At 41.6% G+C, this 23605-nt stretch overlaps 1 protein-coding gene across 1 annotated transcript in view; it reads left to right on the forward strand.

Annotated features, from left to right (window-relative positions):
• Nucleotides 1-23605, forward strand: part of Ush2a (usherin) — a 666448-nt gene that overhangs the window by 111143 nt on the left and 531700 nt on the right. The window contains exons 11-12 of the mRNA NM_001302219.1: nucleotides 8034-8229; nucleotides 11916-12557. Coding sequence (NP_001289148.1) covers nucleotides 8034-8229; nucleotides 11916-12557 — 838 coding nt within the window. The remainder of the gene's footprint in view (nucleotides 1-8033; nucleotides 8230-11915; nucleotides 12558-23605) is intronic.

Consider the following 23605-nt stretch of genomic DNA (forward strand, 5'->3'; position numbering starts at 1 on the left):
TTGAAAATATTTTCTGACCCTCTGATCTGGTAATCCTCTTCTCATCCTCTTATTCCTAGGTTTGGTCTTTACATGGTGTCCCATAGTTCCTGGATGTTTTGTGTCATGGACTTTTTAGTTTTAACATTTTCTTAGAACAGTGTATCAGTTTCTTCTATCATATATTTTATTCTCTCTTCCAATTCTTGCATTCTCTTGGTGAGGCTTATATCTATAGCTCTTGTTCACTTGCCTAAAATTTTCATATCCAAGATTCCCTCACTTTGTGTTTTCTTTATTGATTCTATTTCCATTTTCAGGTTCTGAGTAATTCTATTCATTTCCTTCACCTGTCTCTTTTCTTCGATTTATTTAAGGGATTTATTCATTTCCATTTAAGGGCCTATATCAACTTTATAAGGTTGGTTTTTAAGGTCATTTTCTTGTTCTTCAGATGTTTTTGGAATATCTAGGGATTGATCAAGGACAATAGTTTGGCTCTGGTGGTGCCATTTTGCCCTGGTCATTGATTGTGTTCTTAAGTTGGCCTCTAGGCATGAAGGTCTGGGGTAAATACAGGTTTAGGTGCAAATTACTACATTTATCGTTGTTGGATGGATATTTTCCATTGGTTTCTATTTTATAGCTGATCTTCTAGCCTGAGTGTCCTATGCTTCTTATGGATGGCAAATCCTCAGGTCCAGCAGGTTGTCTCTACTGGTATTTTGATGGAAGCCTGCATGACCTCTGGAAAAGTGAAAAAAACCCAATACTGTTCATAGGAAATAAAGTTCCTACTTTTCAAAAAAAAAACACAGATGATCATATTTATAGGTTGCTTTGTGAGCATCATGTTTTCCCCCCATATTTCCATTCTTCTCTGTGACATGTCCTCCACAAAGCTATTCAAAATGGCTAGATCACGCAGGTGTGTTTAGTGTGCAAAGGCACTGTGAGTAAAGTCCAAAAACTCTCATCATCCAGATCTCCATGATCATCAGTCTAACTTTAAGTTCAGTGAGAGACCCTGTCTCAAAAGTACCTCAGTCACTTTTATAGCACTGTAAAGAGACACCTAGACAACTAATAGGAAAAAAACCCATATAATTAGGAGCTTGCTTATAGTTTCAGAGGGTCAGTCTCATCCTGGTAGGGAGCATGGTACCATGAAGGAAGGTAGAAGCCTGGAACAACAGCTGAGAGCCTATGTCTGATACATAGTTTGGAGGCTGAGGGAGGAACAGAGGGAGTAAGGAAGGGATGGAGGGAGCGGGGGAAGTAGGGAGAGAGGGACAGAGAGAGAGGGAGAGTATGGGATTTTTAAACCTCAAAACCCAGTGGCATGCCTCCTTCACAAGGCCACACATCCTCATGCTTCCTAAATTGCCCACCAACTGGGAGACCAACATTCTAATATATGAGCTCATGGGCACACTTTCATTCAAACCATCATACAAGGGAATAAGGTTGCATGATAGGACACCCAGCAACCTTCTCTAATGTTCCTACAATGAACTCCTACAGATGTACATAAGCCATCACACAGGCACATGTGTACGTGCGCGTACACATACACACACACACACACACACACACACACACACACACACACACACACGAGGAGCAAGCTCATTGAGATCATTCTGTGCACAGTTTCTGGGTACTGTTAACAATCCTGGAGGGGAAAGTGTTCCCCACTGAGAGAACCCCTTTCTGTAGTCTGACCTTGTAAGTTCACAGGGTGCAGACTAAGCTACTGTGTATTTGTTGACGACTTGAATATATTGCTTTCTACAAAAACCAAAGATTTCTACAAGCAAAGCCGCCCATATTATTCACATGGGAAGAGAATATTTTGAAGAATACATCCATTGATTAAACAGTTCCTTTTCTTCTTGACAGCATTTGTACTTTGCCCGTTCAGACGAAACCCCCGGATTCTAATTTCCCGATCTTCAGACTTCGAGTTTGCTTTAGTGATTCTTTGTTTGGCAGTATCGCCATTACCTCATTGGCTTTTAGTGAGTTCTGAGGGAAGATGTCATCTGCAGAACATTAAGTTTCCTCTCCCACCAGCCAAATGCATATTAAGAAGACATAATTTTTGTTTCATTTTACTTACAATGACAGAAATCGTGGGAAATGCTGTTTCACTTACCATCCTAAAAATCATGCTTCTTGCTTTCTTTAGCAAGAACATACCAATATTTAGCACCCCTATAGTAAAATCTGTATATTGATTTACTCAATGCCTTGAATTTACTAGGTGAGAAATTCTCTCTGGGAATCTGGAGGAGAGTAGAGAAAGATGATAAAGGTGGGCTTTTGTTTTGTTTTGTTTTGTTTTATTTTATTTCACAAGGTTTCGCTATTTTTAATGCTGTCATTATTATCCCAGCCAAGTTCATGACAGTTGTCACACAGCAGTGTAGCCATTATTGCCACATGGCCTGTACAACTGATGTGGGTTCTCTTGTTGTCCAAAGTTGGAGAGGTCCTGGTTGGGATCACCAAGCAGCATGGTGGAACCATTACAGTGCTGTTGGGAAATGCATGTGCTCACAGTTGTAGCACTTGACTGACTCCTGGCAGCTTCCAGCAGGTTCAAACCAAGCTGTTCCCCTTCTGTGGGCTTAACGTCCTTCCTGTTGCTGTTACTGATCTTGCAGCTTAGCATTCTGGGTAAATTGAGAGCAGTGGCTATGTGCCATGGGAAGGAGGCAAAAGTAATCTATGTGTATAAAGATAGGTGGCTTCAGCTTTATTTGCCAAGCTAAGTACTGTGGAAGAATCAGACAAGGTATGACCCTCGGGGAACATGACCTTAAGGAGGAGTAGTCTTATTTTACACATGCAGCTAGCACATGTCTTGTTGCATGGGTTGTACTTGGTAAGACCTAAAGGAGGAGATGATTATACGGAGCTCTGAGGCAAGAGTTGCAGGTGTCGCCTACTCAGCCTCTCAGATATTGAAATTATAGACACGGACTACCACAACCGAAAACCTTAAGTTTTTTTCTTGCAAATACTTAAATGTGTACTCTTCAAACAATGCTCAAAACTTACTGTCTATCTTTCCTTGAGAAGAAATAACTTTATGGTATTTTTTAGCCCTTCTAAACTCCTCATGGGTGAATTTTATGTTAATTTGTTAATCTCTAAGGGAGCCAGTACACACACTCTGCATCCTTTTAGTTCTTTTGGATACCCCAGGGTGCTCTGTGTTCCTCTTAGTTTAGTTATTATGCAAATTCCTTTACTGTCCAGGATTTCCCTTCCAGAAAGTGTGGTACTGATGGGATAGTTGAGGATTTAGGATCCTAGTTTGGATGCCTTCAAAACTGAATTCTTGAGCAGTTGAAAGGTAGTGTAAGACCTTGATTTATACCATTCCTATCCCTGGTAGTTAGAAGCAGAGGCACCATTGCCAAGCTTCCTGGGAGCTCTCTCTTATTTGGGTTTAAAGCCTGAAGCTTATGTAAAATATCTGAATAAATGTTTCCCAATAGAATTCACTCCATGGTGTGCTAAATGCTGCTAATAAATTCCTTCTGAGTTTTTCATCTACTCTTGTGTTGAACTAGGTTGCAGGGTTTTCCTTTCTCTGCCTTTCTTATGATGAAGAAGTGCTAGTTTATAACCCTCCATGCAACATCTCATTCAAACCGAACAGAAAGTGAGTTCATCTTCCCACCTAAAGAAACCATGTAGACAAGTTGTATTAATTGCATCCAAGACCCCAAGCATTAGACATTAAAGAAAATGGCCCCTAGGCACAGGGACTAAATTTTATAGTTTTAAAGTTTACCCAGATGGCTTCCTTTAAGAAGTATCTATACCAAGCTACGGGAAAGGGGCTAATGGTTTTGGGAAACCAAAGTTGCTAGTATTTCAGAAAGAAGAGATGGACTCAGAGAAGTCATATGAGAGGTCCACAGAAAATGTTCCAATGTCTTCAATGATTATTGTCATTTTACATGTAAAGAGCTAGAGGATACCATCCCACTGAGGAAGATTGAGGGTAAAAGCACTAAGCAGTCACAGACAACTGAGAAACTTCCAGGCGGGCAACAAAATAGAATAACCCATTCCAATCCACAATAAGACATATACTAAGTCCCACTAATTTAAACTGTTTCGGAAGCTAAGGACATGTACAAATGTCAGGTGCATATGTTACAACAGTATATTACAAACATCATCAGTCTATTCTGGGTGTTTTTAAAGGTCGATGGGGAGGTAGTAGGTTTAAAAAAAGAGACTTTACATAAGAAAACACTAGAGTGTATGAAATGAAAAACTGATTAGAATTGATAGTAGATTGTCCACTGAATAAAATATTACGACACAGCGTAACAGCAATATAAATGAGACGTAGAGATAAAGATGACTGAGAATCGTGAAGGCGGTGTCCGTGAGCCGTCACACAAATTCACAAGACTTTGTATGAAACCAAGTTCCTGGAGGAGAGGAAGGGGTTGGGAGAGACAAAAATATAGAAAGGAATAATAGCTAGAAATTTCCAAAATTGTATATACAAACCATAAAGTCGCAGAGCCAAGAAGTCCAATAAAACACACAGGGGAGAAACACAAAGGAACCAACAAACAGGTGGATAATCATCAGATTCCTCAGGAATATTGATTGTTTCCTGTAGTGATGAAAAGAAGATGTTAAAGCATCGTAGGGAAGACACACATTCCATACACAATAATCATCAGATGAAGACAGTCCTGACAGATAACGTAAATGAGAAGAAAATGGGGCAGGAAAACACACAGGGAGATAGCACCACTTAATCTCTTGTCCATTGCAGTGTCTTTCTGAGGGGAGGATGGACTTCGATTGTACAGTGTATACAGTTACAGCTCACTGCAGGAAGGACCAGCCATAGAAAATGTTTTGTAAAAGTTCTTCAGAGGAAGTGAAATACTGCAGGTTCCACACATTCATACAGCGAAAGATGGTGCTCCAAAACCAGCAGTTCCAAATGTGCATTTCCTGGTCATTTAACTCTAAGTGGAAAGGGGAAGTTTAACTCAAATCAACATCACCTTCAAGAGTTTATAAGGTGGCACTGGTAAAGGGGCAGAAGGGAAGGGCTTTGAGGGTCTAAAAACACAGAGGAGCTAATTCTCCTCCTAGGTAGACTGTGTAAATATATACGAGAAAATGATAGTCATAAAATGAAAATAAGGCATCGAGGACATAAAAATGGGGTCAATAAGTTGCCGTGATACAAATTAGGAAGGGACAGAGAAGGAAGTGCAGGCCTATTAGTGAAGAGAAGACAGTGGTGTGAGATGTTGGCCACAGCAATAACCGTGTCAGAGTTCGACATCCTAATACTCCATTTACAGGCGAACGATCAGGAGGTGTGTGAAAATGGGATCTCACAAACTGAGCATGCATGGCATGTAGGAACTACAGTTCAAGCAGGAGCAACACAACGGCTGAACAGAACCAGTGGGAAAACAGAGCTCGCCAACAGTAATTATGGCAAACCTCCAGTGACTCTGCTAATATCAGGAAATACAGATTTCACCGCAACCATTTTAAGGAGGCTACTAAAAACAGTTATAAATCGCAAAGGGGGTAATTTTCATTTTAATGATAAGCAATACTAATTCTTAACACGTGTGTGCCCCAAACAAAATAACTGCACATAGAAAGTAAACTTCAATAGAAGTGAATGAAAAAACAGAAAAATCTCCAATTTCATGAAGAAGAAAGACATCAATACCCCTGTCTTCAATAACCAGGAAAAACAAATGGACAGAAAATCAGTAAGGATATAGATTACGCCAACACTATCAACAGAGTTGACCCCATTGACGTGAACGGAGCACTCAGTCCAACCGCAGTTGAGCGTTGCTTGTGTTTTTGAAGTCTTTGGAAAATGTCTAGCAAAATAGACCAAATTGGGCCATAAAGCACACCTCCAAAAACTGTGCTTTACTTAAATCATATAAAGCATATTGATTAGTCGGCTAAATGACCAACCAGCAAGATATTCAGAAACATCACTAAAGATTTAAAAACTGACCCACTTCTAGATAACCCAGAGACAAAAGAGTCAAAATGTCAATCAGAAGTCAGGGACGAAAGTTCAAATCCTGCAGTCTCCACCCTTGAATGGCCGAAGGGGGAAGATCCTGAATCTATAACCAATATGGACACTCTAACAAGACCCTGCATCAGAAAGAAATATAAAGGGAGCCCACAAGAAGACCAAGCTGCACATTACACAGCATGCGGGGGTCTCCCTGTCATTGAGGACAAGGAGAGGGGACGTGGGAGAGAGGGTGTTAGGGTTGGACATGGAAGGGGGGCTGAGATCAGGAAGTGAATAAATAAATTAATTACAATTTAAACGGAGATAGATATTTAGAAAATATTTTGAGTCATTGGAAGTACCAACCAAACATAGCAGAATGTTGGAATGCTGACCTGGTAGAACGTAATGGGCTATTCAGAGCCCAGGCTGCCTTTTGGAAGAAATTTCAAAGAGCTCACATCTCATAAAATGGGAAAGAATGCCACCCAAGCCTTGCTTATGAAAGTTGTTTCAAATATGAGGCAGATTTTGTGAGCAGGTTTCATTTTCCTTTTGTAAACGTGTCTAACGGTGTTCAAGGCCAAACTATGGTTCAGGCAAGATCATAACTGATCTAGACAGTGTTTTAAGCCTTGAAGAACAGGGAAATGATTCTGGCCTGAATATGAGGATACACATTGTTGTTGTTATTGTCTGTAGTACCATCTTATCTGTCTTTCTTTCTTCCCATGTATTTGGAATCTCAATACTAGTAGGGCATAAGATCGTAGAGACCAAACTACTGTCCTCTCATCCTGTTTGACAGGGACATCGAGATGTGAATGAAAGCACAGTCGGCAGCGTTATATATGCGAACTGCTAGACATTGCTGATTAGGTCTGGAAAGACAGCTCTGTAGTTAAGAATACTCACCACTCTTTCAGAGTACCCAAGTACTCCCAGCTTCCTATAACTCTAGAAGCAGGGAAATTCAACTATTCCTGCCTTCAAATCCACAAATCAATATGCATGTATGCAGATGTATACATAACTAGAAACAAAATAAATCTTAAGAAAAGGCATCAGATTTTTTGAATCGACGGTTTACCTCAGAACTGGATCTAACTGGCGTGGCTGCACCTCAGTGCCCTCACTGGCATGGCCACACTTCAGTGACCTCCTTCAATTGTCTATGTAGCTGGGTGACCTAGGTGGGACTCATGTATCTGGTGACTGGCAAACATTCTGTCTACCCTTTATTTTTTACAACTTAGCTATCTGCAGATCTCTTTTTTCCTGAAATAAATGATTCCTATAAGCCCTCATTTCTTAGACAAGGTAAGATGAGGCAAAAATTATTCTTTTAAATCTGTTTTCTGAAAGCCCTTCCTCAGACATCAGAACCCGTGTGTGTAACTAACAATTATATTAGCGGTCTGTGATGGACTTACTGTGAAATGACCACACGTAACTGAGAAAACACTGAAGTATTCCTCAGTGATGAGGATGCACATCAGAATCAGACTTCAGTGTTGTGCCGCTATCTACAGAGGGCTTTAATAATGGTCACACTTAAATGGGACCTTCTCGTCGCCGGGAGACTTGCTTCTTAATTTAAACACCTACATGCTCCAAACAGATTGGACCGACTAGATAGTAAATGGAAGGAGAGAGCTGGGGTTGTGAAGATTAAATTAGCTGCTGTCTCTTTTCTACTTTCAGGACTTACATGCCTATATTCTGATTTCTTTATATAGTGCCTAAATGCTTAATTCCCTGTTTCCCCTTTAGTCATATGGGTCTATTCCATGGATCTATTTTCATTCACTTCTAAATTTTCTCCCTGCCGAAGCTTCCCGTGTTTTCTGCCATGAGAGGCACAGCCTGACCACCTCCTTTTCTGTTTAACACTTCAAGAATTTTTTTCCTCTCCTTCCTTCCCTGTCTTGTACCTAATGAGCAAATTATCTAAAAATAGATATGTTCATCATTCTACAAAATGTTGTATCTGCTGTAGGTTGGAGGCCAATGTGATTGTAAGAGACGTGTGTCTGGCAGACGGTGCTTTCGGTGCCATATTGGGTTCTATGGCCTGCAGGCGCTGGATCCTGATGGCTGCCGCCCCTGTGACTGTAATCCCTCTGGGACCGTGGATGGAGATATTACCTGTCACCACAATTCAGGCCAGTGCTCATGCAAAGCGAACGTTATTGGTACGTATGATGCCCGGGTTTACAGTCACATCTGTATTCCCATCTTGGGGGGAAGAAAAAGCCTCTATTTGATTTCTTTCACTGAAGGGTAAAACTTGACTTTCTTGCTCAAGGCTGGGAAATACAGTTCAGATGAAATTAGCCGTCTTTACAAAAATGACTAAATTAATAATTCTATTCAGTTATAGTTTGAAGCTTAGTTTAATCAACCCTTTAGAAGTTCCTTCAGTCAGTAGAGGCTCTAGGTACATGGACTTGACTAATAAGTCACAGAAAAATGTAATTTGCCGGCTACATAGATGTTTCTTTTAGAAAAATTAGCACTTTTTCGAAATGTTTTACACTTAACAAGTTCTAAGCAAGTCATTTCCCTGCTAGTTTTAATAGACCAAAATAAATGGATTTTTTTTTCCCGAGACGTTCTGTGCTAAAGGGTACTTTGTGATAAATCTTTTCATTTTTTTCTATTATATTTCTTTGAACTGTCCCTATGAAATGTAGAGCGAGTCAACGTAATTCTACACATCATATTTACTGCTGGAGTTACTCATAAAGGGTCACATAATTTTAATTTTGTAATTCTGTACCAAGTTGATTATAATAAACCACGGGCCTCAGTGTTATTTATCATTTTTTTATACAAGACATGCCTTTTTGTTTGTTACTCCCACAGGTATTTTTCAGAAATTAGATTTGATTATAGCAATTTATTACATCCAGGGCTTTTGAGGGGAACCACCGCCACATAAGGACAAAATTTATCAAGTGCCCAAAATGCACCACGCACATAATGCACTTTGAAATTTTGATGTATGAGAATATTATGAGGGGAAAGTTTGCTGATGAAGTGTGCCCTGTGTTCTAACTGTGCATGCCCTGGCTCCTGCATGAAGTTTAAAAAACAAAACCAAAAAACATTTCTACTGTCACCTAAGACACCAAGTCCTGTGTGGTTTTACTGAGTCTGACCTGAACTTCAAAATAATAAAACTGCCCACCAGTGATAATGTTCACCACACATAGACAGACACAAACATGCATGCATGCATACATATGCATGTTTATGTGTGTATTTACATGTAATTCTGAATGATGTATTTTTGTGTGACACAATCCAATCTGTTTCTTTTGTGCACACAGATACAAAACTCCACCTCTCTGGTACACAAACATTTTAGTTAATCAAAAGATGACGGACAGGTCTGATGACATCACCCAGGGCCCCTCTGGCTTAAGGAAAGATTACGTAAAAGTGGACAATATTGCTCCTGCCTTTAATTATGGCAAGCACACAAACACTAACTTATAAAAACAAAGTCTAGCTGACTTGTGGAGGGCAGCTTGACTCTGTGTGCATGAGGAGTGACATGCAGAATTAACTTCTGTGTGGCTTTCTTTGTTCTTAGGTACGAGACACGTTTTAAATTCAGGATACAGAAACACGAGTTAACCCACGCCTTTGTACACAATGGCGTGGCGGCTTCTCCATTTTTGTGACATGTGCCCTGTGGTACTGTGATCCCACAGCTTGAAAAATAAAGAAATCTTAATTACTCGTAATTCATCGTGATCCGTGCCATTTATTATTGCCCTTTACTCACGCCATAAACATTGTCCGGCAGGGAAGTATAAATATGTATTTTGTGAAGATTAAACCCTCGGTTTAGCAGTACTCTAAATGGTGACTTCCAGAGCGAATCTTCCGCAAGTGAAAGACTTTTAATAAAATTGCAAACTCGACGTGAATATATATTTTCCTAATAGGATTAGCGACCGTCCTTGCCGAAGATTACCTCGTTAATAGGAAGAAACAAACCCCCTGAAAATACAAGGGTGTGTGGCGTGTGTTTCAGGAGGCAAACTGTTTGAGTTAACAAAACTGTTAAATCTTACTAATGATTCTATCACCAGTAAAATACATTACCACCAATAATTTTATTAAAGTGGGTCATTCATCTAGAATAAAGAGGGAGAAGCCTGAGAATTAAATGCCAAGTGTGCGAACTCGCCTGCACTTGTTAGCTGCGAGTGTGATGCCCTGTAGGCCTCCGTGAGTATCGTTAGGAATAGATTACCTGTCAGGAATATGTATGGAGTATTCAAATAAGCACTGTGCATATTTTTAAAACTGATCTGATATGAATCCATGTAGACCGATTTTAATAGTTCAAAATGAGTCATAATTCTTGTTAACAATACAGTTATTTTTAAAATTTGCAGCAATCGCGGTCCTTTTTATTTTCCTTATTGAAATTAAATGATATGCCTTAGGTGAGCCATTCATCATGGTTAAAGAACTCGCCTTCCACTGGAGTTTGAATGAATTTTTACCCACATACATACATATTAGGCATTTTTTTTTTTTTTTTTTTTTTTGCAGCTTAGGGCTACTTTCCTCCGTATCAGTGCCTGAGCGTGTGTTTGACTCTTGTTTTAGGGACAAGTTTTTATTACAATTATAGTTTGAAATAGATGTCTCCATTGGTTCAAAGCAATGAGGGCAGCAGGTATTTATGGTCACAGACCTGTGAAGTCGGCGTAGTGTAAAGGCAGGCTCTGCGTTTGAGCACCACGCCCCTGCATTCTTTGGAATCCCTCTCCATGGCTGCAACCTTTCTCTTGAGACTAACCTGAGTTGTCAGAGGTTTAAGTTTCAGTGAGGAAACATTCTTCTCCATTTGCAAACTGCATGTTTGTGCTCCTTTGAACAGGAGCAGCACGGGGCTCTGTCCGCGTTCACTCCGTGCTTGAACAGGTGTGTTTGGGTCACGTGGTTTTGACAAGCGCCGAGACTGCTTTATGAGCCAAGGCAAGCGTAATTTATATTAATTGAAAATGATAAAATATAGGGTCCTACAAAGGATTAAAATAAAAATTACTCTGGATAAGTTATATGTATGCGGATTATTTAGTTTTTAACGGCTAAATGTAAATGCGCCTGTTGCCCTCACAAAGACGGTTATCAGAGCGACGTTTTGTTTGTGCTTCTACCCCAGGCTTTAAAGGCATAGTCAACAAATACAAACTTGGTGTATTTACGGGATACAACATGGCACTTTGGCATGCAGACAACTTGTGAAATGGTTGTTTGAGGCTACTTGGCGTATCTACTGTCCACATGCCTAACATACTTGCAGTAAAGACTACTAAAATTTATTCTTTTACCGTTTTTTTGCGTGTATGCTTTAAAACAGTTTACCACTGAGATTCTAACCACAGTGATAGGGAAGTGAATCTCAGGTCCTGTTTATTCTGCCTATCTGACATTTTATACCCTGCTTATCCTCCTAGAAAAATCTTTAGTTCTCTTCAGGCAATTTCTGGTTTTTAGAAAAGTTACATTCGAGCGGCCACGCACATTTTTTTTTTATTCTTCCAAACCTATTCTACTATAATAATTTTGATGTTCGTGAAAGTGGGTGAGTCCCCACGAGTGCAGCAGAAGTAACACATGTATCCTGCATTTTGTATCGTGTTGTTTAGCAATTAAATTCCACAAAGCACCCCGCTCTCCACTTGCATGCGAGAACTAAATCAGTGCCACCATGGCATTTCACATAGATGGCCATCCTGGAGTGGTCCTCTCTGTGGTTCGGCTGTGTTCAATGTTTGACCTTCAGCCCTCTTCAGGGATGCTGTCCTTCCTCCTCCCTCCCATCACCCTTTCAAATGTGCTTTGTTTCCAGGGCTCCGATGCGATCGCTGCAGTTTCGGATTTAAGTTTCTCCGGAGTTTGAACGCTGACGGATGTGAACCTTGCCATTGTAACCTCCATGGCTCGGTGAACCAACTCTGTGACCCACTCTCTGGGCAGTGTGTGTGCAAGAAGGAAGCTAAAGGACTTAGGTGTGACGTTTGCAGAGAAAACTTTTATGGGCTGCCCTGGAGTGCTTGTGAGGTCTGTGATTGCAACAGGGCTGGCACCCAGGCTGGGACCGTGTGTGATGCTGAGACAGGGCAGTGCGTTTGTAAGCCCAGTGTTGGAGGGAGACGATGTAGTGAGTGTAAAGAAGGGTACTTCAACCTACGTCAGAATGATTCCCACCTCTGCTTACCTTGTAACTGTGAGAAGACCGGGACAGTAAACGGCTCTCTACTGTGTGACAAGTCAACTGGGCAGTGTCCCTGCAAATTAGGGGTAACTGGTCTACGCTGCCATCAGTGTGAGCCTCACAGGTTCAATTTGACGGTGGACAACCTTCAAGGGTGTCAGGCGTGCGAGTGTGACTCCTTGGGGACATTACCTGGAAGCACTTGTGACCCCGTCAGTGGCCAGTGCCTATGCCTACCTCATCGACAAGGAAGAAGGTGTGAGCGGTGTCAGCCAGGTAAGAGAGACTCGCTGTCAGTTCAATGACTGCAGGTAATCCCTCTGTTTCTGGTTGCAGCTTCTAAAGAATGTGTGTTCAACACCATCGCTGCATTTATGCCATCCACACTGAGCTATTTGACCTGCTTGAGGCTGTCTTGTCTGTGTGTTTGCTGTTTGTGGGGAAGGGAGGCAACTTGCAGGAATCTAACATACTTCCTGATAGAGGAATGCTATAATTTTCACCTTGACGTGTGTGAATTTTTAATCAGTTAAAAGATATGTAACTGAGAAAAAGGGTTATTATTTTGTGTGTGTTTTTAAAAAAGGAGAATTTGACCTAATCATCTGTATAATATTGAATATCTAGATGATGGATCAAACTTCTAAATGAAGTGGCTGGTAAAAATATTTTTAAAGAAAGGGATGCACACTGTGGCATCATAAGGATACATCTAGAATTGTTTGTGAATGCTGTCATATAATTAAATTGATGGCTGTCTGATTTCACTGTTTAGAAGCCTGTCTTTTCAATTGTTTCCTGGTAGGAGTAAAGACCTTTGCCTTTTAAAATAATTTTAATTAAAGTAAAACTTTATAATGAGTTGGTCATATTTTAAGTACAGCTGAAGCTACATGGATCTAGGAAAATTGCAGGAGTTTGTTCTTTGCTGGGGTCTACAACACTTTAGCCATGGGTCCTTGGCTGGGTTAAGCAGAGGTTATCTCCTGCCGAGTTGGCCTTAAGTCCAGGGAGGTAACTGTTGGTTACTCCCAATATAAGTGCCCTTATTTCACCACTGGGAGTATCTTGTCAGCAGAGAAAGGAAATGAATTCAAGAGGGGCTTGGAGACAACATGAAATGGAAGATGTGTGAATGCGAGGGTGGGGTAGGTATGATGCAAATGTAGTGTTCCTACTCCTAAGGGGAAAACGAGATGGATAAAGCTGCTTAATGAGTGATCCCATGAACTTCTTGAAAGTCAGTAAAACATAACTTTATAAGAATAAAGCTAAGATCAGTGGTTGCCAGGAGCTGAGCCTTGGGAAGACGATGACTAGAAAGAGACACTACGAGAGGTTCAGATACGTTAGTATCGTTTAAAATTCGACTGTGTGAGTAGCTACATAACCACCGGTTCTCAAAATCCATTGATACACACAAGTAAATATAGGAAATGTCACTTTAAGAAACTATGCTACAGTAAACCTGAGTAAAAAGAAATCCCACCCCCACCTCTCCACCCCCCTGTCAGACTACAACATTCATATTCTTCTTTCTTCCCCACAATGAGGCTTCCCAGTCCCCTCTTCCTCCCTTCTTCCCCCTCTGTGGGTGTTTGTCCACCATGTGTTTCTGATGATGCCTAGGATTCTAGTCTCAGTCATGCAGATGGGCTTACAATCCACCTGCCTTTTCCAGTTCCACACGGGGAGGTAGGGGGTGGGGAGCATCTCTTTGCTTGTTTCGACAGGATTTGCACCCCTGAGCTAATTCAGCAGGGTCAGAGATGTCAGGACATCTAAAGTGATCAGCATACCCAGGAATCTGTTTTAACTTGGTGTAAGGAGCGGGTGTCCCCAGGAAGTAAGATCATTGTGGAGAGCCCAGCCAACAGGCTTGTGAACACAGCTGCTACTTCTGTGTCTTTCCCCCTTGAGCAACCTCTCAGATTTGCAGTCTCTTGAGGTTTTGCTCTCCTGAGCTGGTTTTGTGTTCTTTCTTTAAACACTCTTTTCTTTTAAAAAGATGTCTACTTTTCTCCTGCATGGTGGATAACCAGGAATCTGCATCCTTGATTTTCAATGGTAAAGGAGTTCCAACAGGTCCAGTGATGCATATTTTGCCTAATTATCTTCTGGTAAAATTAAATGTTTCATTCTGACTGGATTGTGCACACACTGTGCATGTCACCTGTTCTAAACAACTTTTCTGATTTTGGATAAAACTCTAAAACAAAGCTTCTCCTTTTGAAGAAGGTCTGACACATCCTCCAGATATCTGGACACTCTTAACAACCCTGACTGTGGTCTTCTGTGTGTTTCTGTGTGTTGTGTCAATGCAGACATAGAGAAAAGTAAACATCAGCTCTACAGGGGAAAGAACAGGCTTTTCTTTCTCTGTGCACCATGGACTTCTGCCTCATCTGGATCCTTCTTGGACAGAACACTTCTAGTCTTACATTTCTTCCCATCTTCGTCCTAACCAGGGTGACCCATTGTTTCCATCTTTCTGCTGTTTGCCTTCACGAGCTCTCTGCAATGGAGTGCTCTCCCAAAGCGCTCTGCAGTCACATATAACAAAAGGAACCTCACCTTTGCAGATTCTTTCCAACTCACCCTTTTCAGGCAACTCAGCTACTCTGGTTCTGGCTTTAGTGTGGGTGTCTGTAGGGCAGGGGGCTGGAGGACTAGTCACAAAGATATTCCTGTCTCCCTGTCCCTAGTGCTGGAATTACAGGTGCACACTACCACACCCAGCTTTGTAACTTGGGTTTCTCTGGACTGAACTCAGGTCTTTATACTTCTGTGGCATTTTCTATCTTAAAGTTAATTCATCTTGGTACCTCCATGGCCAGGCAGTATAGGATACTTTGCCATTACCCAGACTATTGGTTACCAAGTCTCTATTTCTTCTAGAACTAGATTGAAACAGAGCTGTGTATTAGCATGTGTAGGATTGGTTGATTTCTTCCGATAAAAGTTCTCATTTGAAAGAACTGCCTAACTTCTCATTGTACGTTTAGTGAACCAGAAATATTTTCTAAACATTAAGCATCAGTGTCTTAAGCATCAGGTGAGTTCATTCAAACCTCTGTAAATAGGTAATCATCATAAGGCAACTTTGAAAATGCGCTAATGTTTATTCCGTGCGCTGTTCATTATTTGAGTCTGGAAAGACGTTCCAGTTCTAGAAATCATGTTACACTCTCATTCCTAGTGCCTTCGATATGTTACTTCTCTTTATGAAAGTTGTGTGGGTCTGTGTAAGCAGAGGAAGCATTCCTTTGTGTATATATGCCACACTTTACTTTATCTAGCCATCAGTCGAGGGTGAAGAGAATGGGATCCTGCCACTTGAGACACCCTGTGTAGAACCAGAGGTCAGGCGTTTAAGTGACATAAGCCAGGCTGATGACAGTTGGCCAAGTGTGAGCTCACCCTTATGCAGGAGGTTGCTCAGTTGGGATCACATAAACACAGGGTAGGGAATAGGTAACAGTGGGAAATGTAGGAAGGTGGAAAAAGTAGTAAGTGGGTTCTAAGAAGTTTTGTCCTGCTGCTGAGGAGTGGAGTGAATATGTAATGTCCTAAACACTTCTAAAGGGATAGTCACAAAGGCATCTTTGTTTGCTTTTAATTTTTTAATTAATATATTTATTAATTCCTTGAAAATTCCACATATTATTTTGCTCATATTCTCCCCCTTTTTCTGCCCCTAATTCCTCTTGTTTCCACTCACAAGTCTATTCCCCTAAGTTCCTGTCTCTCTTTTTAAAATTTAATAACCCATCAAGTCTAATTTGCATTGTCTATATCCTTCTGGGTATGGGGTCATCCTGTCTCATGTGACTGACCTACAGGAGCCACACCCTTAAAGAGAACTGAGGTGCCCTTCTCTGAAAACCACCGGCTGTCCACAATTAAGGGTAAGGGTTTGTGAACCCCTTCTCATGGCAGGTCAGATGCTAACTGGTTTGATCTCATACAGGTCTTGTACAGGCAACCACAACTGCTGTGAACTCATGGACATATCAGTCCTGTCATGTCCAGAAAACACACACACACACACACACACACACACACACACACACACACACACACACTCTCATGCACATGCATACGCATATGCATGTGTGTGTGTGTGTGTGTGTGTGTACAAAATTGATCCAGTATATGTTGTTGTGTGTCAGTTTTTAAAGGCCAAATTAAATTTAAACTTGATGCAAAAATGGAGTAGGTGAAGGTAGCATTAAAAGGAGAATGCTTATGTCGTTAAGAATGTCAACCTCTTGGCTGGAAAGATTTCTAAATAGTGCAGAGCCCTTGTATTTCTTGCAGAGGACCCAGGTTCAATTCCGAGTACCCACCAGGTGACTCATAGCCACTCATAACTCCAGTTTCAAGGGATCAGACACCCTCGTCTGGTCTCTATAGGCACAGATGTGTTAGTGGTGCATAGACATACAAAGTATCCACCTGTATATAATTAATCCATTAATTAAATTTACAACAGAATGGGAATCTCATATGATAATTTAGTGGGAAACACAGGAGAGGGGGGGAGAGGGGAGGATGTAATTAAGGGACCCAGTTATTATAACTGCTGACTTGTTCGTGGCCACCATTTGCCTTCAGCATTCAACAGCTCTGATCTTCTTCCAGCATCCGTTACTACTCAGTAGCAGACAGTACTGTGTCTGAGTAAGTATGTGAATGCTGCCCACTGCTGCTTCCTTCTACTCTCAAACCCTTGGTCAAGACCTCTTTGCATGTCCACAGAGAACTAACTGCAAGAGAGACTTCCGTATATCTATGTACGTATATGCACTTGTATTAAACACATGAGCCCCTGTTACAAGAATGGAAGAGACATTGATTGATACAGATAATTACCAGATCTCAGTGGCACCAACCACTCTGAATGTTTAAAAGTCTCTGAATAGCAAACTGGATAGGAGTTGTACTTTGCCTGTAAAGCTCACTGAGGGGTGATCTCCATAGAAGCAGAAACTGCCGTGTGCAGAGGAACGGCAGACTGAGCTTGTCATTATTCCTTAGTTTTTCTTCTTTGTTTCCAGTCTTCCTTATTTAAGATTACAAGTGCTCCATTCAGAGAACAGCCCAATCAGCTACTCTCATTATGGATAGGACGCCTGAGTATTTCTCAGGCTCTCCAACTAAGGAAACTCCTGACCAAGCATCCTCAAAGTGTAAGATATTAGCCTGTCTTTGTACACATGCTAGCTGAATTAGGTAGCCCTTGTCCCAAAGACACCAATGCTCTAAGAAATTAAATAGGTGCAGAGTAAACCAGATACAGAAATGCTTTGAGCATGGGCATTATTCTTTTTCAAAGTGGCTGTTACACCCACTTTGCCTTCCTTTAAAGGAGATGGCCATTGTCCCCGCCCTTTTGGAAGGAGTTTTATGGCCTCTCTAGTTAGGTAAAGAGAAAAAAAAAGAGTTAGTCTCCTAAAGGATAAGCAACAGTAGCAGTTAAATTCCAAGTAGACGGCTGAGGTGGTTCTGAGGTTGGAGGTACCAGGGCAGAATCAAGGCAGGAGTGGGGTTGGCGTTAGGGGTACCCGATGAGGATTGGGTGGAAATAAAGATGGAGAGTGGTTTTCCAGCATCTTCTTCCTTTTTAGTTCAATTATATGTTTACTAGGATTCTCATGGTTGCAGTTTTACAAACTGTGATTTAAAGGAGTAAATCTGCCCCCGAAGCCCTCTGTTTTAGCTCTACTATGTTCAACTGTGCCATGGCGTTCAATCCTTTTATACTTATTCAAATGTAATGTTTTTAATATTGTCCATTGTTTGTTCCCACTTACTCTTGTACTTTATTTAATTGCACTTTGGGTGTGTGCATGTGTGAGTGAGTGTGTGTTTGTGGGGCAGAGGACAACTTTGGGGAGTTAGTCCTCTCCTTTTCCCACAAGGTTTCTGGAAATAGATTCAGGTCATCAGTGTCTTTATCCTCAGAGACATCTCGCCATCCTGTTGGCTGTTTTTGAATTTAGAAACTATATCTGGTCAGCCCATGAATGCATAGTTCCCCATATGAATCTTAGCATTTCTTTTCTGTGGCTCTGTCTGTGCTCAAGGATGACTGCTGTGACCCCTTTTGAGCTAGCCATATACAAATTATACTTCTTATCTTGATTTAAAAAAAGTGTTTGCCTTTGAAATTATTACCTTATTGAAATTGTTCAGGTATTTTTAAGAACCGAACTCTGTGACTCAGAACATTGGCCATTTTTCCTACTCCAAGGATTGACCACACTCATTGTTTTCCCATGAATGTTGCAGTTGGTAGAACTCAGCAGCTTGAGCTTCCTCTTCTGTTTTGGGGGTGTCTTCAGTCCCCATCCTATAGTTGGTCTCCACACCTCACCTTTGCGGCTGCCTCATGTCCTAGGTTTTCATAAGTCTCTATCTTTGTCTTGTCTTGGTTTCTTTGTATAAATGGCCTAACAGATGATCAAACAGCATCTAAGAACACGAGGAGTGAAGTCATTGTATTTTGTGTTTCTGGAGTGGTCTTTATTGCTTGAGAATTTCCAACTGCAAAGAGGCATCTGAAGCTTGACTTGTGCTTCCAACAGTCTTCAGAAAAATAGCATCCCATTGTCTTAGTGGTCTTGTCATGTTTTCCGTCCCCAGCTTTCTAGATGTTTCCATCATTCCTGTATATCTGGTTTTCAGAAATTTTCAGGCTGGTGTACTTTTTATTTAATAATCCTGCTGCTCAGTGAGCCATCTTCATTCATGTATGAGAATTCTTCTGTCCTATGGAAATCTACTTGGTGGATTCATGGCAACCATCTAGACTGGTTTTGACCAGATACCGGCATGCCAAGCCTGGCCAAGAGGAGAAGTAAAATTTTCTGTCACAGGTAGCTTTTCCACAATCTCCCTGTTGGATGCAAAACCCCACACTTATTCTGCCAACTCTTCGTCCTCTGTGTTCTCCGTCTTCAGCTAAAGATTCCCGTCTTCTCCTGAAAGGCGAGCCCAACCGCCTCTTCCTTGGGGAGGGATAAATCAGCCCCGTATCTGACTGGAGAGATTTTTTTAAGCTTTGAAGCCCACACTTTCCTTTCTCAGTTTATGTGAGCCTGATCAATATGCTTATTGCGGGACTCTCTACTGAAAAATCCTTATTTTTCCTCTTAGATGTCTGTTATTGACTGCTATCCCCTTTTAGAAAAAATAATTTCATTTGGGGGAATTTTTAGGAGGAAAAGACTGCTCAATCTACCATGTTTAACTGACAGTGCTGCCCTGCATTTTCTGGGCTGTAATCTTGTCATGTCAAATCATTATAACCAAGCTTGACTCCTCTTTCTCCCAGAGCTCCCGACTCATCCATCACAATCAGTCCTGGGGGCTTTACCTCACGGTGTGACTCTGTTTTGATCACTTCCCACTCATTCCTCTCCAGTCCAAGCCACTTATTCCTGTACTAACCAAGCAAACTCCAAACTCTCTCGCTCTCTGCTTTATCCTTCTTCAAGGATTCTTGGCCATGCCATGCCAGAGACAGGTGCTCCCCAAAAGTCAGCCAAGTCTTGTCTGCCCACCCTCCACTGGCTTTCCAGCAGAGTGAACGGCAAAGTAGGCAGGCTTTCAAGGCACCATGGTTCGCAATTTCCAGAGGCTCCCTGACTATGTCATTGTCTCCCCAGCCAACTAATGTGTCTGTGACTCTGCACGAGCATCCGTTCTATCGCTCAGGCACATGGTACAGAACCTTCATAAACGGCTATCCATAAATATTTATCGAATGAGTAATTATGTATAAAAATACCTCAGTTGCCTTTGCCTATTTTTAGGCAGGGGAACAGCAAAGATCTGTGTGGAAATGTCCTTGTGCCTTAAGATGATCACTTTTCTGCTCTACAAGGGGGAATAGTAGCCCAAGTCGTGTGCAGTTTCGAAAACAAACCATGATGTAGTGTTCACAGATGCACACCATAAGAATGGGGCAAAGTATAATCGGGATGACCGTTGGTTTTCTCATCTTCTGACTTAAGAATTTCCACTTTGAACTTTGATTTTTTTCTGGCTTTTCATCTCTTCAAATGACACTTGCAAGGAGAACACAGACTTTCTATGAAGTCGACATGTTCGACACAGCAGTCCCTACTCTCCCCTACTTTTTTGCATCTTCAAGTCAAAGAAAACACATAATGCTGGGTACCAGTGTACGTAGGCACATACAAAGGATGGAACCCAGAGGAAGAATCCCAGCCTAAAGACCCTGCCTGCTTTTCTTCTGTGACTAGAAATATAAACTGGCCCATGCTAGAGGGCCCCATGTAGATTCTTGCCCCGCTTTCTTCAAAAGCAACGTTGAGGAAGGTTTGTGTAATGAAACCTCATGTATTATTAGCCTAACCTTAGTATGGACACACAAGGAATGGGCTCAATTCAGTTGAAATTTATAGGTAATTTGTTAACACAGCAATGTGCACTGGAAGGCGCGTTAGAGCCGCATTGGTTTTAATATGCCATTCAATAACTTGAGCAGAGGTTAAAAATACTGCTTAACCCCCATTAAGTATTTTTAAAATGCTTTAATTTAAAATTATTTGTAGCATGTGTGTAAAGACGAACGTCCACACACCCACAATAATAAATACAGACCGAACGTGTTTACCCGGGTTCTCTTCTCCAGCTCTGGATGACCGCGTACCATTCAGCAGCGGTACTTAATCAGAGGCCAGGGCGAGGAAGGCAGGGAAGGGTGTCAAGCCATCCTGGGCTAGTGACCCTCCCATGTCCTTGAGAACCAGAGGCAGGCAGGGGGTTTTATTGAGGGCGCTGCAGCTTGGAAATACAATAAAGGCTAATTTATAATGGAAACTGCTCCTTGTGACATGTTGAGTCCTAATAGAACAATGCTTCATGTTCTCTCCAGCACTCGATTTTTGCCTTTTATTTTATAAGTCACATAGACAATTAGGGAATGAAACTTATCCTCCTGGCTAAGTGACGGGCTCAGAAACCAGAGTTGCATGAGGACCCCGCCCATGGAACTGGAGTCTGGTGGCTGATGTTCTTTTCGAAATTAGAGCATCTGTCGGGGAAGAGAATCTACACACACCAACATCCTGGTGCTTAGTGTGTGTGTATGTTGGGGGGGATACTTTTGAGTTAACGTTTTTCCCACTGAGCTGAGTCTCATGATAAGCACATTTCCTATGACAAAGGGCTGGACAATAGCCTTGTCTTGGAGAACCTGGACTATGCTCTTCCCAGTGTGTGGAAGGAGGGAAGAGTTGTTTTAACTTCCATTTAGAAAACTCTCACTTCTGTGGAGACCTCATAGAAACGGTTTCAGTGAGAATAGTGCAGACTAAATGCTGAAGCATTTACTAAGTGCCCAGCTCTGCCTTGGAGCATTCTTTGAAGTAAGAAATATAATATAATGTGCATATTTCTGTGATGGAGGACTCATTCTCTCCTCACCTAGTAAGGCAAAAGGAAGTAGAGTCTTTCAATAGAATGGGGCATTTAGAAGTCCCTGAGAATCTGATCACAGAAGACATGCCTCAAACTCTGGGACATATTTTGAAAAAATGTCTTAAATATTCATTAAAAACCACTTGAGGCTGCTGTAAATCACATGTAGTTGCAAATATCGGTAAGGTCTCATCTTGCACTCCCCCTCAGCACGTGATTCTGGTTCTTGTTGCTTCAGGCACTGGGATATCTCATTTGTTGTGGAAAATCCAAGTAATAGGCATGAAAAAAAAAACAGAGTTGTTATGGGCTGCCTGAGTGGGTAAGTGAAGAACCGAATAGCAGGCTCTAGAAATGGGATTATCTACACCAGCTGGGTTGGAAGAATTTATAGAAAGTCTCTAGACCAGAGAGAAGACACCTGGGAGTGTCCGTTTGGTAAATACCGAAATGCAGTGGAGTGAAAAACACAATATAAAAGTTTGACTGGGGTTATGGCAATACGCAATGAGTGTGTAATCATTTTAATCTCCCTGATTTTATCAGAGATCTCAGTATTTGTGTTTTTATTATTTTTGTGTTTGATGCTGAGAAATACGCTATGACTGGGTGAGAAATCCCACCACTGAGAAGACAGAGACAGGCATTTTCTCTGTGAGTTCCAGGCTGCATAGTAAGTGATTGGCCAGCTAGGGCTAAAGCTGAGCTTTGTGTAAAACACACAAGTCCAGTAGAAAGCTTAGGGGTATTGGCTTCTGCCAAGCCCTTTGTTCTAAAAGCAAGGGGTTTTTAGAGGGCTGACAATTTCCATCTCTCATTTGAGCCATCAGGTGATTTGTCGAAAGTCACATTTTTATTGTTCCCACACTTACACACCCCTTTCCACATTCCCTGTGAAGGTGGGCCACTCTGACCAGTCCTCTTGACTCATAGATCCCTACTGATCATCTTTGCCTCCCACTGGGAACAATACGTTCATACTTTAAGGTGTGTTCGTCCAACTGTCTGCCCATCCTTCATCCCGCTGTCCACACAATGAGCTACATATTCATTTCTTTGCTGTATCCAGTTTCCAGTTGGCACGTCTATTTCATATAGTACCAGATGCTGGGCTCTGGGCTCCTTTAAGACATAAAATCACATACATACAAAGGCCTTGTGCTTTAAGCTGGGAAATCTGCTTCCTGTAAGCACAAGGAACATGTAATGTAGAAGAAAATGATGGGTTCTTCAAGGACAGAGGCATGGATAATTTAATAGAGAATATGTGGGCCGGACTTGAAGCGTATATAGGGCTGGAAAGGTAGCAGAAGTGAACGGTTGCTGAAAGAGGAAATACAGGCAGAGCATTTACAGCACATTTAATAAGAGCACAAACTGCCCTAAATAACACAGGGATGAGTAGCCTTGTGTTTTTACTCCCTGGAACATTGGGTCAAAAGCATGGAAAATGCTGTCAGCATTATTTTTATTAAAAAAAAACAAACACCCAAATGAAGAGAAGCATTAGAATCCTGATTTGAAAACTGCAGCCCTTGGCACTGCATCCAGACACCCTAATTATCCAGCCCTTCTCACCATAGATTCCTCCCACAAATATCCTGTCCACAGTTTAAGGTGCAGGGTGCTGTCTCCTAATGGCCTATAATGAGTGCCGAGCCAAGCGCTGCCCTCCTTTTCTGAACATGGCCCAGAGGTTAAGTTTGTTTTCTTTCTCCCATTTCAGGGCCTTCACAAAGCCTAGTTGTTCATGGTCCCCAGGAGGGATATTGCTGGGAAATGGGCTCTCGTTTATGCTCAGGACAGGTGCTGTGCTGCGCAAATAACCCCGACAGGAGACGATGCCCCCAGTTGTACTAATAATGTAGCAG

This window comes from Rattus norvegicus, chromosome 13 (genome assembly GCF_036323735.1).
Source record: "Rattus norvegicus strain BN/NHsdMcwi chromosome 13, GRCr8, whole genome shotgun sequence".
Taxonomy (NCBI): domain Eukaryota; kingdom Metazoa; phylum Chordata; class Mammalia; order Rodentia; family Muridae; genus Rattus; species Rattus norvegicus.